At 37.9% G+C, this 17,901-nt stretch overlaps 1 protein-coding gene across 3 annotated transcripts in view; it reads left to right on the forward strand.

Moving 5' to 3' along the window:
- The first annotated feature begins 323 nt into the window (after positions 1-323).
- Positions 324-17,901, forward strand: part of EHF (ETS homologous factor) — a 33,701-nt gene continuing 16,123 nt past the window's right edge. Inside the window, exons 1-2 of one of the 3 annotated variants that reach the window (XM_054828693.1) lie at positions 324-445; positions 1,554-1,593. In XM_054828693.1, the coding sequence (XP_054684668.1) occupies positions 1,573-1,593 (21 nt within the window). In that variant the 5' untranslated portion in view covers positions 324-445; positions 1,554-1,572. The remainder of the gene's footprint in view (positions 446-1,553; positions 1,594-17,901) is intronic. The other 2 variants (XM_054828695.1, XM_054828694.1) reach the window with 2 other exon arrangements.

Raw genomic sequence — 17,901 nt, forward strand, 5'->3', positions numbered from 1 at the left:
CTAATTATAATCTCCTATCTACCTGAAATAACCTCCATTAAAAAAAAAAAAGGGATGGTCTTAAAAAAACAACTACAAAGAAATCAATCCCTCATCCATTACCGGGTTTTTCTTTTGTTCTGGAGCCACGTGTGTAACCCGGTTAGACCTGTTCTCTTTGAATACTGAGGACTGAGCTGGCCTTATGCAAATGCTTCCAACTTCATCTTGTTGTTGTTGCAGATCCAATCAAACGAACAGGAAGTGACCTAAGGAATTTCTCTATTGGCTGCCTAAGTGCTCAGCAAAATGTTTTAAAATTAATATCACATCCATTTATCTTCACTCCTGGGAGTCTGTAGGAGACATAACCTAGTACCTGTGTTTACCCAACCTACTGTTCTGTAGACAGTTTTCCCATTGCCTCAGTTAAGGATTTCCACTCCAGAATCTGCAGCTAAATGAGGTAAGGTGTCTGGGGTATTTTTTAATATACTTCCTTTAAATTAACACCAGTGAAAATAAAATTTAAAAAAGAAAAAAAGAAAAAAAAAAGAAAAGAGAAATATCTGCTGGATTCATGCCCATCCTAGCGAGCCCCTCCTTTCCCACTGTGGAACAGCAGCTAAGCTCATTTGATCAAAAGGCTTTGTAATGTTACAATAAAGACTTCTGTTTTCCTATTTTTAACTTGTGTCTTACTTCTATTTAAATATTTCTGTTATGTTTACATTTGATTTCGGCCAGATCTGCTGCCTTTACTTACCCAGAATGTCATTGACTTTGAATTGAGCCAGTGGCTTCATCAGGATTACTTAAAGACTCCTGAGGATCCTTTTTATTATGTATCTAGTAATATTCTGGGTCCTAAATCTGCTGGTTTTGTCCACAGAGTGGTCATCTGTTCAGTAAGGCAAGAGGCAAGAAAGCAGACCGTCTCTATACAATTGAGAGTGCTGGTGTTAACAGAACTGGGAGACACTTTACAATGACGATGTTTCTCTTGATTTTAGTGATGAGGGTATTGATGGTGATTGTGCTGATAACAAAAAATCCTAAAGTACCTTTATAATTTGGCTCGGTTTTATCCTCAAGGCAATTCCTTGGCAGTTGGGGGGGGACGGGCGATGGTCTCTGCCAATCTTAGTCCCTTCTAAGTTAAAGCACAGCACGGAACCCAGCTCAAGCACTGGGTAGGTAAATACAATGTGAGGAGAGGCCTTCAGTGTCTTCGCTTGCTTAATTTGTTTCTGTTCCAATGGTAATTTTATTTGAATAGAACCAGAATTGGCCCCTTAAGGTACAGACACAGCTGTTTAAGTAATGGTAGAAGTGAATGTAAAGAAAAAGTTGCTTAAAATGTATGTTGATTTTGTAAAATATGTAATGGTCTTAGTGATAAATGTTTGCATTTCACCACATGAGACATTTTAGGGAAATACTCTTGTGTATATGGTTATAAAGTTATTGAATTTTATCAGTAATATTCTTTTCGATTACTTCATCTAAAAATATCATACGTTCCCGTTGCTTCTAAAGTACATCCAACTATCCTTTTTTTTCCTATTCTTTAGACAATGAAACCAGTTCATAATGACAGAAATGAACCTTGAGGTAAAAGTTTCATTTAGTGATTTTATTTGTACTTGTGTCACATAAGACTGTGTTAAATATACCTATCTTGCACCAGTATTTCCTGTAATTTGTGAAAACTTTAGTGGAATAAAAAAATTCACTCCTTTAAGTTTTGTTTTGATAGCAAATTTGTGGGTAGCAATTTAAGCCAGTTTTCTGACATCTATTTTGCACTGTAGAAAATACCAGAGCTGGAAAATATAACAGTTTTATATTTAATGCAAATGCAGAAACCAAAGAAAATGGTTGCAATTAAAACTAGAAAAACAACAAGATTAAGGTTTTCACCAACAACTATCACAATTAATGACAGTTTAATTCCTGGCCCTTACAGTTTTCAAAACCAGAAGTGATTGTTGCAATAATGACATAGGACTTCAAATACTTTTTCAGAGTTTAATTAGGTGACTTGAAGTAGAGCTTATCTTCTAGAAAACTTCCAATACTGGAAAAAAAAAAGTTCCTAAGTCCAATGACAGGAAATTCACCAGAACTTTTATAAGTGCCTCAGCAATTAAATACTATTTCTCTAAAAATATTTTATCTCATTGTCGATTGGACATGGTCTAGCTTCAACCTGGTCTTTGATAATTGTGGTAGTCTGAGCTCCATAGTGTATTCCCTGTCATGGAAAAACTTACACTACAGTGAAACCTCTAGGACCTCAATCTGTTCCACTGTAAGATTTTCCATCCTTTAATCACTTTGATGGTCCTCTTTAATTTTTCAACATCTACTGAGAAATTTGGATGTCAGAATTGGACACAGGCTGTATGAACAGCAGTGCCAAACATAAAGGTAATATGAGTCAATATATTGGGACTTCAGGGTCAGGGGTTTATAAAATGTGTTCAAGGCTGTCTTAGAGTCATCATGCTCCAGACACCTTTCTTGCCTTTGAGCATTGGTCTTACATGCAGAGACAAGGTTATCATTAGTAGAGTTGATGTTGTTTGCTTACATTTTCTTTTCATTTTTTTCTAGTCCTAGTGTCATTTGTAAAACCTATAAGGATGGTAAAAAAGTATATTTTTCCCAAGTCATAGTAGTATAGGATCTCATATCAGACCAGAATAATGCTTTGTTTGGCCTGGCATAAATTAGGTAGCCCTTCACAGCAATTTATAAGGTGACAACGACACATATTACCCCAGTTGTGGTGAGATCAGGTAGTAGAATATGGTCTGTTTAACATGGGATATTATTACCCTCTTGTCACCTGAGAGAATATGCTGTGGTATTGCTATAGTAAGTTCATTTTACTTTAGATATTCTCAGGGTGTTGTGAGTTTTCAGCAGTAGTAGAAACAGACAATAGGACAGTTGGACAAAGACATTTGGCTCCCACTGAACTTCCTTAATTTTTTTTCATTCCTGAAGAATTTTATTCACATCAGTACTTGTTCTGTCTGGGAGGTGCAAGGTAACAAATTGCAATGGAGGGAGATCAAACTAAGAAGGAAAAAATCATCCAGAAACACAGATTAAGAGATATTAGAGAGGAAAAAAGGAAGATTTCTGTAGATGCATCTGTGTCCAGACATGACTGACATTTTAGTCTGTTGATTGTCCCACAGCAATTCGCACCAAAAAAACCCCTGCAAGATTAAATTCTACACCGGTTGAAGAAGCAAATATTTATGTACATTTCTCACAGAAGAAGATTAATGATTTTATTGCCTCAGTAAACTCTGAGAACCGTCCATGAGCCATGACACCTTTCCAGAATCGGCGCTTACCTTCCCTCCCTTGTTCACCCCTTACGTATTCTTTATAAACATGTCTTAGTCTCAGGACCAAACCATTCAGTCTTTTCCCACTCAAACTCTCCACTGACTGCAGTGTAATCTGGATCTATTCAGTGGAGTCTCAGACAGTCTATTGCTGTTTACTAATTCAATTCTCACAGAAGTGTCTGAGCTCTTTCTGCAATGTGATGAATACCATCTCTGTGAACTGGAGCAATGACCTACTGTACAGAGAGACAGGTTGGAAAGTGGGTGCTACAGGACAGACCTGTCTGGCTTAAAAATTGGTCAGTGTGCCGAGACCAAGCTATGGATAGAAATTAATGACCTCTTCTTATTCTGATGGTAATGCGACCACTCTATAGGATTTTCTGTGGTCTTGCAGTGCTCTCTTTCTCATCAGCCTTCCTACAGTTGTAAAGTAGGTGTTCTTGTTGAGAACTAGGTGTTTGTGTGGCAAGTAGCACATAAAAAGAAAAGGGTCACAAACTTAATTGTCAGTTGTCATTGCTAATGACACATGATGTTAGGATGTGGTAGAACCAAATATAAAGACTTTGCTGTACATGAGGAAATGAACAGAAATGCTAATGATTTTTGTAGCTTGCATAGTTGTGATGTTTAGTGAAGTAAAATCTCTGTCCAGTCTCACAGTTTAGTTACTATTGAACTTTCAAGCATAAAGTCATAGAGTTTTCTTCCTAATAATAAGTGCATTGTACACCAGCGAAGTCCAACACCATATTTAGCAAAGCGCACTGGCTTCAACCGCTCAGCCAGCCTAGAGCTCAAGGGTGCTTCTTTCTCCCTGTCTGTGCCTTCAGCACACTCTGCAGCTTACATGTATTTTGGCTCCTGATGAACCAGGAATTCTTTTAGTAAATTTTCAAGAAAAGAATATATTGCAAACTTGGTAAGGGTGAAATTAATAAGTAATACTGCTGATAAAGGGTAATCTAAGAAAGGTTTGTTCTTCACACAGCTGGTATATGGAAAACTAAGGATTAATTTGATTTCTGTGGAAGTCAGGAGTCTTTCTTAGTATAAAAGTTGCTCTGAGCTCTACTGGGGATGCAGCTTGCACCCAGTCCCTCACTGAATGCCTAAAATACTTGGGACATTTGTTGGTCATTGGTCTATAGACAGATGAGAATGAGTAACCATGGAGTCATGTAGCCAGTGGAGCAATCAACTGGCATTTGGCATTTTGTGTGTCTTCCTCTGAGGAAGAGCACTCAAAGGCTCCCTTTCCAAAAGATGACATTGCACGTGGTTGTCATTGGCTATTCCTCTGGATCTTGTGAAATGTGCTCCAAAGGAAAGAGTATGAGAACTACTAGACAAAACAGCTAGCTGGGCCTGGATAATCACTGGTTACAGACCAATAAGATGGGGCAATAAAAGACAATTGCTTTGCAGTGGTGAAAAGAAAGTCATTCTTCTTAAAGGATGTGCAAACATGTAGAATAAAATAAAAGTTCCTGCCTCTTATGGAGGAAAGATACAGACATAAACACTTGAGGTATTTCCTCAGCTTACAATCAGATGTAGCCAGAATAGTCTCCTGAGCCCCTACAAGTCTGTAAGTATTAAACAACTATGAGTAAAAATATGCTCTATTGTCCAAACTACCATCATCAGAAGAATTGTTTTTGTTTCTTAAAACCGCTCTGGGTTTTCTTTCATCTAGCAGTGAGCAGGTAAGTAATTTATATTGCTATATAATTAACGAACCCATGTAAAACTGCCCAAGATACTGTGGTCAGGAATCAGACGAAGTCCATGATATAATGATTACCCCCAAAATTTCTTAAGGATTTTTACTGAAACATATAATTATTATTACACATCAGTTTAGAAGCTTGCAACTTGATGATACATTTTCAAAGCATGCTTGGTTAAGCAATTGTATCGTAGGTTGGCATGGCTATGGAGGAGTTTTATCAGGGACTCAAATTCTGACACATTCAAGGGTGCTGTTCTCATCTCTCTTGCAGTGGGATCTAACACACTATTCACATAAAACAGACTTTACTTGTAATATTCCCAGGCAGCTGCCCTGAGAGAGGAAGATGAAAAAGTTTTAGTAGACTGAATTAATAGGTGATTAGATGAGTAAGATGTCTTACAGAGTTATCAAAAGTGGGATGCAGAAAATGAAATACATATAGTTTTTTCCTTAATTTAGTGACTTGTAGATATCCTTAACCTCCCTAAGACTTTTTTTGATGAAGCTATAATACTTTATAAGAACAGGTAAAAACTTCTTTATTTAAAATCTCAAATGATTAAACATTTTTGGATGATAGTCAAACTGTAGTCAATCCAGTAAATTTTTCTTAGTCTGCCTGTAGCCAGTCCTGATACACCTACACTCACACAAACATACTGCACTAAGTACATGTACATGCACATCCCTTATCTCCTGCACAAGCTTTCTTGCTTTACTTTTAAATTAGGATTTCAAATATTTACCCCAATTTAAACCAATTTTGTTTGCTAATCTGAAAAAATCCTTGTTTTAATCCTTTAAAATGCAAAGCTATTTGTATTTGGTATTTAGTATATAGATGTATTTTGTTAGTAGGTATAATGAGTGATTAGTGTTGTCCTGCAGCGAGTGAGGGGGCTGCTCATGCCAAGAGCCCTAGCCTCAGCTGCCTGCAACTTCCATGCCTCCTGGTTTTGCCCTGTGCTGCAGTAGTATTTCTTGCAGAAACACGTGCACAGCCTGAGATCTGGTGTGCCCAGGGCTGCCCTTCCCCAAACCCTGGACTAAGAGCAGCAGGCCTGCAGCTGTTGCACCAGCCAGGCTTTTCTATGCCAGCATTGATGTAATGGAGAGATGCACAGACTCAAAGGTGTTAATTAGTGCTACTATATATGTGAAAATCTAACAGGGCTTTGGGTCATTTAGAACCAAGGTATCAGCCTGCCTTATACTATGACACATTTTCAATATTAAAAATCTTATGAAGATTTAATCATTAAAGGTAAAAAAGAAAAGAAGAAAAACTCCCCAGTACCTGACAATAGCTTTTATAAGGATCTCTGCTAACACTTCCTTCCTATAATAATGTTAAAGTTGATATAATTCACATGGTAATAAATCTCCTTTTGAAGAAAATATTTGTTTGAAATACTCCAGAAATATTTTTATTGATTTTGTTGGTGGAACCTGTTCCAAGTACTTTGAGGACTGAGATACATACATGTACAGGGGAGCAAAAATAACTGAGGGAAGAAAGCCTTTTTCCCCTGTTTCTGACTCCTCCAACCTCCATGCTAGAGACCAGCCACAAACTCCCCATTTGCTGTAAGATCTGGCAGTCTTGTGCCACAGATAGATAGTTGAAGATGATGGGGTTTTTTTCTATTTTAGTGGTTACAGGCTTATGGTAGTATTTGAAAGAAGCTTCCTTGGCCAGGTCAGCCAAGTAGAAGGCAAAAAATGAAAGAGAGAGAAAAAAATGAAACAAAAATTAAAAAAAGAGAAATAAAGGGAATCATGGAATCATAGGATCATAGAATGGTTTGGGTTGGAAAGGACCTTAAAGATCATCTAGTTCCAACCCCCCTGCTGCGGGCAGGGACACCCTCCACTAGACCACATTGCCCAAAGCCTCATCCAACCTGGTCTTAAACACTTCTGGGGATGGGGCCTCCACAACCTCTCTGGGCAACTTGTTCCAGTACCTCACCACTCTAACAGTAAAGAATTTCTTTCTAACATCTAATCTAAATCGACCCTCCTTCAGCTTAAACCCATAATAAGGAAGAAGAGAAGGAATAGCAGCAATCAGTGAAAGAGGGGGAACAGGATCGTAAACTGCACATCCTAGGTAGCATCTGAGACAATCAAATCTGGTAGTCCACAGAGGCTGCATTTCAGGATTACTGTGGTGAGGTTCTACAGAGGGTTCCCTGGTGACCATGTGCACAACAGCCATGTTAGGCAAGTTTATTGCTTCCAGCGCAGCTGCTGTGTGGTGACATTACTGCCTGTTTGCAGTAATATCTTAGTTTGGTATTGCACATTTTCTGTGTTTTGTAAACAATTCTATATAACAGGTTGAGTTGCACTTTTGTTACTTGGACAACTTGAGTATAGGTTTTTACACGTCAATTGATTGGGATGGGGATCCTCCCTCTCTGTTGCCAGGGAAAATTGCTTTTTAAAATTCCTTTCATTGCAATAAAAAAAAAAAAAGGAAGAAAAAACATGCCTTGAAATAGACAAGGTTCCACAGAACAGAAATTTTGAATTTTGGCCAGCTCTACTTATGAATGTCTAGTTCATTTTCAGGATCATATGTAGGTCAAGGTCAGGTTTTTTATTTAATAAAGTGTAGATTTAATTGTCTGGCTAACTTAACATTCAAATCTCTACTAGGCACATAACAGCCATGATGCATAGAAGAATCTTGGTTTCAGTCTGAACAGGTCTCTTTTTTATAGAAAATTCTTTCCCTTATTTAATACCTTCTCGTTGCCCTCAAAAAATGCACAATCATCCTAAGTCATTTGAATGTTGAAATTTTTGCCCGAGATGTGATGCAATGGACAGTAATGGAGCTTGAGCTGGAAGATATGAGTTGGACTGACTTCTCCATTGACTTGTTATAAGACAAACCATTTCAGCTCTGTATCTCAATTTTCCTATTTGTAATAATGAGGTAATGCCAGTTCCTTCCTTCATTTCTGTGCGTTGTGCTCTCTACTGCCTTCACTGTCTGTGTGTACTCTTCCTTTTCTGCTCTATGGTTGTCAGTGTTTCAGGAGTTCTTCCATCACCATAGATGCTTTTACAGTTGATGAGCCTTGCAGGCTTAATTTTCAGAAGAACTTAAAAGTAGCCTAGATCCCAGCTGAGTACCTACTCCTCATGGATTGCAATTTTATTTTATTTTTTTTAATACATTAAGGGTTGGAGTGTGTGTAGGTTCATTTGGGAAAACAAACCTTCCCAGTTCTTCAGGTTTTATTTCTCAAGAAAGTACCTTTACTGCTTAGACTTAATTTGTTGCTTTTTCTTGTTAATTTTCCAAACATTGTGTCTCAGCTGATTTTTCATTATGTATTTTGTATGACACCTCTTCTGACTTAAGTCTTAGAACAGTGTGTTACTTTGACCTCTTGAAGTTTCAGTTGATGGAAAAGTACGGTATTGAAATCTCCTCTGACACCAGGCTATTCTGTAGCAAAGGACTATTTATGAGAAGGGAGAGAGTTCACATAAGAATCGAAAGAGTACTTTTGTACAACACCTAATGGGAAAAGCTCTATTGTCAAACCGGCCCAGGCTGTTGAGGCAGATGCCTGGCTTTGCTTTTTTGTTTATATTCCAACAAATCAAAGCTGACCTGTGTTGTTATCAGAGTAGAGCAACAGGTGCAAAAAAATAACTCTGCTGCCAACTCAAACGAAAAGGTAAGACTAATACCCTCTGGGAGGTATTGAGAAGATAACAGAGAGCCATGCCAGCAACTGAATTAACGGCTCTGTTTACGGTGGTTTTTACTTAATAACCTGCTCCTAACACTGACAAATACTCCATTGTATTGTTTAATGCAACCACTGGAGAAATCAATGGAAACAGGATGGGCAGCTCTCACTGTGCCAGGTGAGAAGGAGCAATGCCATGGAAGTGTTGTTCCTCTAATTGCAGACAGGAGAGAGGAGGAAGCTGTTCTTGGCTTTTACAGAAGTGGGGAGACATTGTTTCCCACAGCTTCTTAGCTGCAGAGCAGGAAACTTAAGTCCCTCCATTTTCAGGCTGCTTTTAATGAAGGCACAGAGCACAAATGAGCCCCAACAGATATATCCGCTACTGTCCAGGTGCCCTGTGGCTGCAGGAGGCTCAGGACTTCCTCAAAGTCCTGGGTGCCTGTGGTGAGTGAGCCTGCTGCTACACCCACGGGTGAAGCAGACAGCTCTTGTGCAGCCAGTGGAGTGGGATGCCAGGGCAGTTGTCTTGCAATGTTTTACTCTCTACAAAACAAATACAATATGAAGAAACCACATGGACATAGCTGGGCTCCAAATAAATGTTTACTAAACACACAAACATGCAAGCCTGAATGACAGTCAAAGTAATGGTCTGACAGCAAGTTTCTGAAACAGAGTCAGTGAGATGCCTTTAACTATTTCAGTGATAGCTTCCCCCTTGGGGACACTTTCCTTTGCAAACAGCTGCCCAGCTTGGGATACTTAGTAGTCTAGAGAGGAATGCAGGGGGAGCAGGCATCCCGGCTGGAGCTATCACACTGGTGGGACTGGCGAGTCCCAGCTTGGCACTAGGCAATGTGGCTGACCCGGGCAGAGTTAATAGTCAGCCATATAAACCCTCCCTGTTAGTTACACAGAATAATCGTTCCCACCATAAGCCCTGCACTGCCTCTGCTGTGTCTCCTCCTTGAAATATCCTTTTGTTATTATGCCAGCAAAAGAGTGTGATCAGATTGTGGTTAGTCAGACAGTGGGTTGTAATAAGGTATAAACACTGCTATTGACTGGGTTAGTCCTCCAGCAAGCTACTTAGTTCAGGATAAAACACTTTATGCTCAACTTCCAGCTTCCCTGTCCTAGCTAATTTGTGCTATACCCCTCATGTATTTGATGAAGAAACACAATTAGTTTGTTGACTGAATTAATCAATTCATGTAAAAAATAGTCCCAAAAGGAAAATTTGCATGTTCCCCAAGACACATGCCTTGTTTTGCTCTCCATCCCATGTTCCTTATTCTGTTTAGTTCTCACTCAGAAACCAGGCCCGAAGAGGAAACCTGCAGTTTCCTAGCAGATGCCCTTTATAAAAACAAAATGTATGAAACAGAGTTTACAAAAAGGAAAAGAGAAAAAAAGGATCTTTTTATTTTGGAAGTAGGCAAATTAGTGGTTGTTACTGCTGAAAACCTGATTAGTCCCATAACAAAAGAGAAGTGCTGGTGGTGATCATTTTAAAAATAAACTTCTCCATAAAATACTGGCTGCTGTAGCAGCATATGTCAGAGTCTCTATATCTGAGTGGCTGTTATGTCAGAAACACTTCAGCACCTAATGAGAACCAAACATGAATACAGACACAATTATAATTGTTATTATTGTCATTCTTCACTAATAACTGAACAGTCACACATGCTACATTAGCAATATGGAAAGCAATATGCTGTTGGTCTTTAATGCAACGCAAGGAGAAGCTGTCATGGAAGGTAGAAGGAAGTGGTTGGGGAACCAGAGCCAAGGGAAAAGGAGAAGATGTCAGAACACGATGGTAATATTTTGTTAGCTGATGAGGTTCTTGCCTAATTATAGACATGTGGCTTGTCAAGCTACAGGGGCATCTAGAATAGGTTTTGGCCGTTTGTATATTTAGTGTATTGTAAGCAAAATAAAGGTGTTTAGCAAAAGGAGATTAGGGAGATGAGCTGGCTCCTGCTTAGAGGAAGGATGTACCAGAAAGAGATAGGAAGGACATGAAAGGAGGTGTGGAGTTGTTCCGGTGTGGAGTTGTTCCATGAGGTGTGGTAGTAAGTGCTGAAACAATAAAGAGCAAAGGCAGTTTTTCCCATTATTGTGTTTTCCAAGACTCTGTATCCCTGAGGCTAGACTGATGAATCTATGGTAAATGATTTCTAAATATTCAGGAAACATGGCTGACCCAAATTATCATGAACTTGCTGAGGTGGTGCAGGCAGTAATGAAAGGAGTGCCATATGCCAGTCAAAGCCATGTTTTGCAGCACCAACTCTGAAGAATAAAAAAAGAAAAAAGCCTACTTTTTTTGCCAGTTTTTAGAGAATATATCTATTGGTTCCAAATATTCTAAGGATATGTTAATGCAAAAATGACACAAACATTTATCACAAGAAATAAAACCTTTTGTCTTAGGTCTATGACTAGCAATTCCACTAATAATGTATAAATCTTCTGCAAGAGGAGAAGGAGATTTTTGACAGTAAAATAACTTATATTCTTTTTTCCATACTCAAAAACTAGTGGCAAGAAGAGGTACATCTAGCGTGAAATGCGACAAGGAAGCATGGATCCCAAACACTGGATCCTTGTTAAGTGGCAGGTTCCAGTTCATTGTTTCCTCTGATAAAGTAATGTAACTATGGGTAAAATTTGCAGAAGTACCAACCCTTGGCAGTTAGCACTGTCAGACACATTTATGCCTTGAAGACTCTCTGTTCACAGTTGGCCTTCTGTTTGCTTCTGACTTAGAAAACCAACCAATCAAAATCTTTTTTAAATTTTTCCCTTTTATTTTCATTATACTAATGAGTACCTTGAAAATTGAAGTCAGTTCATATGAAGATTGTTGATTGTGAAAAAGGGGGGGGATCAGAGAAAAAAAACAACCTATGAGACTTTGCATATCGTAAAGTAAATTTTCTTTTTTTTTTTTCATTCATAAAGTGAACTTTGTTCTCTCTCAAAAAGGAAATTGAACTATGGTTTTGTCTTTAAATTACATCGTTAAAAGAGAGATAAGAACCAAACCCAAACCCTGGAGCGGAGGGATAGCTCAGATACAGATCTAGATCTTGACTTTTCTATCCAAGCTTCTCTTTATATATGCAAGATTTTGAAGCATCCATATGAACATGTTAAAACAACCACCACATATGTCTTACAAAAGTTGCCTTGTAGTGCATCATGAAAATCAGATCTGTAGTAATAAAAGATTCCAATCAAGCTTTATTTGATTTTGTTTATCATGATCCTATCCATATGTAGGTAAATGTTAAATGTTCCTTTTCTATTCATCTTTCTTTTTCTCTTCTTTAAGTTTACCTTCATGTATACATTTAAAATAGAAGGTTCAAACAATACAAAGGAATTAACCCAACTCTTCCTTTCCAAAAGCCCATAACTGTAACTGATCAATGTCTCAATGTGCTCTCTGAAAAGTCACCAAGAGTCAGTTTTTCACAGGCGAAGGTGGGTTTATGCATATGAACCCCAGCTGTATACACCAAAAATATAGAAGCATAGGAATGTGCAGTTCGGAGAGGTGTAGAAGGGAAGTAGACTGGCCCCAAAGCCCCAAACCAGAATCCCGAATACAAAGAGTTTTGGATATTATTTAGAAAATTTTCTTATAAAAATGATTCCTTGAATGTCACACTCACAATGTGATTCAGTAAACATATTATGTTACTGTGGCCCAAAGGTACATATGAGGAACTAAATATGAAATGCATCAAACACTAAGTATGTTATACAACAAATATTGAGTGTGATCATAGTGCTTCTTCATATGAATTTTCTTCAAAGCTTTCAAAGAATTTGGAAACAAATTTTTTTGGGTATGTTTGCAAAGATATTAGTGATGAAGTCTTGAGATTATCATCAGTCGGGCCAAGCTGCACAGACTGTCATCTGAATGGTACCTATGATCTTGCAAGTCGTAGCAAAGTGGTCCAAAGTTGAGCTTTTTGTTGTGAAGTGGATCCCTGCTGGGAAGCAGCCTGCAGATGAGTTGTTTCTTTTGAGGCTTCTCTCTGCTCTTCAGGCACTAAAACAAAGGGATGGAAACAATGAAATGTGTGGTGGTTACATGTGGATCTACGTGGCCAGAAGAGATCCTAACACACTGCAGAAAAGTTCATATCTGAAAGTGAGCTGTGGCAGGGATGATATCTTATCTGGGAGTCTGGCATAGACACCAAGGATGAACCTGAGACCTTTGCAAAATAGACAGATAGAGATCATAGGGCAATCTTAGGGTCAGCCATAAATGTATGTATAGGCACACTGGCTCAGAGTAAGACCCTGCAGCCCTGGTAATAATGCACATTAAATGGGGGGGGGGGGGGGGGGAAATAACAAACCAGAAACCCCAAAGCCCATGGTAACATGCAAACAGGCTCTCAACATTCATATATTCAGTTTCTGTGCCTGCCCTTACCATCACTGGAGATGTAAAATAGGTGGTTGGAATGCAAAGCAGCTAATTGATCATATACAAGTGCAATGTATTTATGTTTCTGAAATAATTGTATGTGTAAAGCAGGTCCACCTGCTTTGTTGTGCATGTCCTTCGTTTCTGGTGTCTTGAAAACTTGGCCCACTTGGTTGTCTTTTGATTTTTCAAGAAGCAACTTAAAATCCAGATTCTGTTCCTCTGCAGCCGCAGTTACTACCCAGTATCATTTATTTTAGATTGCTGTTAAAGTGCTTGACCGTAATCCAAGGTGCACTAATGAGCTAAAATATTTAACATACTCTGTAGATACTTGTTCCATAAACTCCTAGCCCTGAAAAGCAGGAATTGTGTCTTCACTGTGTACATAACATACTTCAAAGAAAATAGGCCCAAGTGAAATCTACATTTGAAGTTCAGCCATGATGGTAAAAGGGGAAAAATGGGGAAGGATCCCATAGGTAAATATGCCAAAAGAGATCCACCCTTTTGGACACGCCAGGAGGAGCTGCACTGAGCTTGTCTCAGCTAGAAGTCACTCAGACTTTGCATAGCTTACGGGTGGAGTCATGAGTTTAATAGTTTCAGTCAGATTTGCCTTAGACATCTTTTTTTGTGTTTTGCATAGAGTACACAGCTTTACAAAACAGAAGGCTGTAGGCCCCCTTCTGCTATGGGCTCCACACCCCCTCATATTTGTAATTAATGAGACCCTTAGTTCAGTTCAGTGTTGTAACATAAGCAACTGTGCAAATCAATCAGAACAATCACTTGTAGTACTTCAGGATTTACTTGTTTTCTCTATACTGCTTATTCACCTTTTATACTGTGTTCAGCATTTTCCTGTCATTTAATATGAGCCGTTCTTGAAAGATTCTGGTTCAAAGAAAGGAGAAACTCATTATTTGGATGTTAAGACTCATTGGGTTGAATGTGGAAACGGGGATCAAAGTAATTTATTTTCAGAGCACACCTGTAGTGCAATAAAATAATTTGCACAGAGTGCACTATACAGTGTTCAAGGTTCAAGGATTTGTAAATATGTTTTTCTGCAATGCTGGATTTACTCCATGGGCAGGCCAGGGCTCCTTGATCTTTCCATCACCTCTGTTTACTCAGAGTGGTCAGGCAGTCAAGGAAGACAAGAAGAACAGAGCAAATTACCTCCTGTTACTGCCAAGTTGCTGGGTTGTGGCTCGGTCAAAGCTCCTCCTGACTCCAGTGAGGGCTTCTGCTAAGAAAGGCCTTCAGGGTTTGGTCTTTGAATACCACCTGATATATTGAATGTAGCCAAAAGACCTTTTTTTTAATATTTTATTAATTCATCCCTTCTCATAGGACTCTTTCTAGAACGAATGTTGCTGAACACCAATGCACAACTGTATTTAACCTTGCTGATTGGGTAAAGTGTTATTTGCTTCCTCTCGTAACTGTGCAATGTTCTTTGTGGTGTTATAAGACTATACTCCAGAGATGGCTCCTCTTCAGTGGAAAAGAATGGAAATGTGTGTACAGATACTTGCAATGCACACACACAAAAGCATATATTTGTATATATAAATTAATATGTGCTTTCATTTCTAATGTACCATGTCTAGTAGAGAAACAGACACAAGATCTTTATATTTTTTTCCAAAATCTCAGCTCAGCTAGAATCCCTTTTTCACGTGGTTTCCTGAGGAAATGAGGTTATTGTGGTTATTCTGTCTGTGTGATGGCTTTTGCATTTGGCCTGTAACAATCTTTGAGTCCCATCTATAAGTTTAATTACATTTGATATGCGGTAGAAGCCTCAAAGATATGAAGTTCTTACTGGATTAATGAAAACTGGCTTCCAAGTACAGGAGGACAATCTATTAATACTCCATCTGAAAGAAAGAAAGAATGAAGCTTGAGCTCACTCCCTTGAGACAATGAGATACTATGAATGCCCCAACCGTGGGAAAAACTTCAATCAGCGCTCACATCTTATTAGACACTAGAGAATCCAACCACAAGATACACATTCATAGGAAACCAGGCTTCATTAGTTCCACTGTTTACTTTGATACATGGCATATGATAAAAGAAAATAGAACATTTTAAGTGTCCTTCCCCTTGAGGCTTCACACCCTTTAACCAGGTTTGTCTGTACACAAAAAAGATTTGAGGATTGGCCCTAAACTAAAAAAACCTACACTCCTTCCAATGTCCTGACTCAAAATCTTTCCGAGTATGGGATGAGACACTGCTATAAGCATAAATCTGCCATGAACTTGTATACAAGACAGGCATATACAGGATGAAATGGAGACAATCACAGTTTAGTCTTCATAGGGAAAACATACATGAGCATGATGCTGTACACTTCCAAGGAAAGGTGTAGAAGTTATGTTATTGGGACTTTGTATTCACCTTGAACAAGTGCTAGAATGATTTCCAAATACGGAACACACTTGCACTAAGATAAAGGAGGTAACTTGACAATTTACAAGTCACCAAAAAAACCAGTTCCTTGAATAGTACATAGAAGTTTGGGAAAGTTTGGGTTAAAGCTAAATCCAGTCCTGTTCCTGTGATTAATGTCGCATTGCAAATTCTTCCTCTCATGGATAATTGTTCTGACAGGTGATAACGGAAATTAATTAAGTTGTTCTGGTTGACATAACATATATAGCTTTCAAAAATGGGATATATTCATTGCTTAATTTATAAAGCAAGTTCCATGCACATTATCCAAAAATACTATTAATGTTGTTTAGGGATAAGGTGGAGAGCAATTGTCTGTTAGACTGTGACAAGAAAGAAGAATTTAAAGGAAAATAACTCAAATGTGAATCTAGGCAAAAGACTGTCAGAGTGCTTCTTCTCAGGTCTCTAGCATGCATTGATTTTGGATTACTGCTGGGGTGGAAAACTATGCAAGACACATGATTTGGTTTATTTAACCCTCCATAGATTCAGTTGCTGAATCAAAGTGTCGTAGAATCTTTTGGTTTGGAAATTCAACTGATTAGTTATGAAGAAGGAAAAATGAGAATTTATCCAAACTGAATTTACACAGGAGCTTGAACACAGAAATAATTTCAGTTCATATGCACGCATTTTCCCAAACACATTATTATTTGCATGAGTATTAGGCATGAAAATTATGTAGAATCCCAGAAAGTGCAGAAGTTGTAGAAGACAAAAGCACATAACACAGTACCTGAAATTCTTATATGGCTTCTGAAAATATGACTTCAGTTCAGTAAGTTGAAATTCAATATTAAGTGCATAGTGTAATTTTTTTTTAAAGGAGTGAATTTACCAAAATAAGTTCCTAAGTGTGTTTGGCTAATTCTCAAGATTTATAGTTTTCTTAGAATGGTTGGTATTCTACCTTACCTCTATTTGATACTGTAATAAGGTCTTCATCATTAATACTTCATTCATTCATTCATACCTAATTGTCTTAAATGATTAAAACCCAAGTTAAATAAATAACTTGATATGCCATCACTCTCATAAGTGTATGTATTGACTGTCAAACATGCATTATTGCTTGAAAGTTCTTATATATCAAGTATATGAGATAAATTATACTCATGTTATATGCTGATGTTATAATCAGTGTAATAAATTTAAATGCTTCCTTACATATTCTCCCTCACAATACTAAAATCATTTGGCTTTAATACAGGACTAAAAAATGTCTTCTCTTCTAACTTGCATAAATTTACTGACTGATTTGACAGTCATCTTTTTTTGGCCACAGTGGGACAACATGTATGTTTCTTAATTGCTAGTATTTTATACCTCCACATACCTGCTATGAGAAATTAAATTCTCTTTGCTGGTGGTCAGTGAGGCACAGATTGGCTAGGATTAAGAGTGGAAAGCAATCGTTAAAACATTCATAGTTTGATTTTGCCATGCTGTATAGCTAAAAAAAAAGGCCCTGAACTAGGTTATACTGTAAAGCACTGTTCCCTGTCATAAACTTCCTAAGGCTTTGGCTTTTTAAGTGATTCTCAGTAACCTCTCCCTCTTTAAATATATATATATCTCTGGGGGGGTAGGAAAGAGAGAGGTTTGTAACTTTTATAAGTTACATAATTTATTTAAAATTACAGAGAAAAATACCAACCCAGGTTATTTTCAGGCTGTTCCTTAAAACCAAGGCTGAGAGTATTTCTATTGATTACTTGTCTTCTACCAAAAGGTTGCTGATATGGTCAGGCTACGCCCTCGATGGAATTTTTCTCATTGGCATCAGTGGGTAAACAACCTAGACCAGTGATTTTTACTTTCACAAGTTCATTCTGTATTTCATTCTTTTTTTAATTCCAAGGTGAAGTCTAGCTGCATGCACATGCCATCCTGATGTTTAACAGTTTTGTTTTTACAGACTTTGTGGCTTTCAACTTAGAATATTTTTCAACATGTTTTGGGGTTTTTTTCTGTGTGTTTATATAGGAATAACAATCCGAAGACTTTATAACAGTCAACAAATTACTTTCCCAAACTCTTGAAGAATGTCTATGGTTATAATGTATATTTTTAAACTTTGCAACTTCAAACCACTGAAAGATAATATAAAATATCAAGAATTTTTATACCTTCACTGGAATGATTAAGCATGTGATA

This window comes from Grus americana, chromosome 5 (genome assembly GCF_028858705.1).
Source record: "Grus americana isolate bGruAme1 chromosome 5, bGruAme1.mat, whole genome shotgun sequence".
NCBI classification, from domain to species: Eukaryota; Metazoa; Chordata; class Aves; order Gruiformes; family Gruidae; genus Grus; species Grus americana.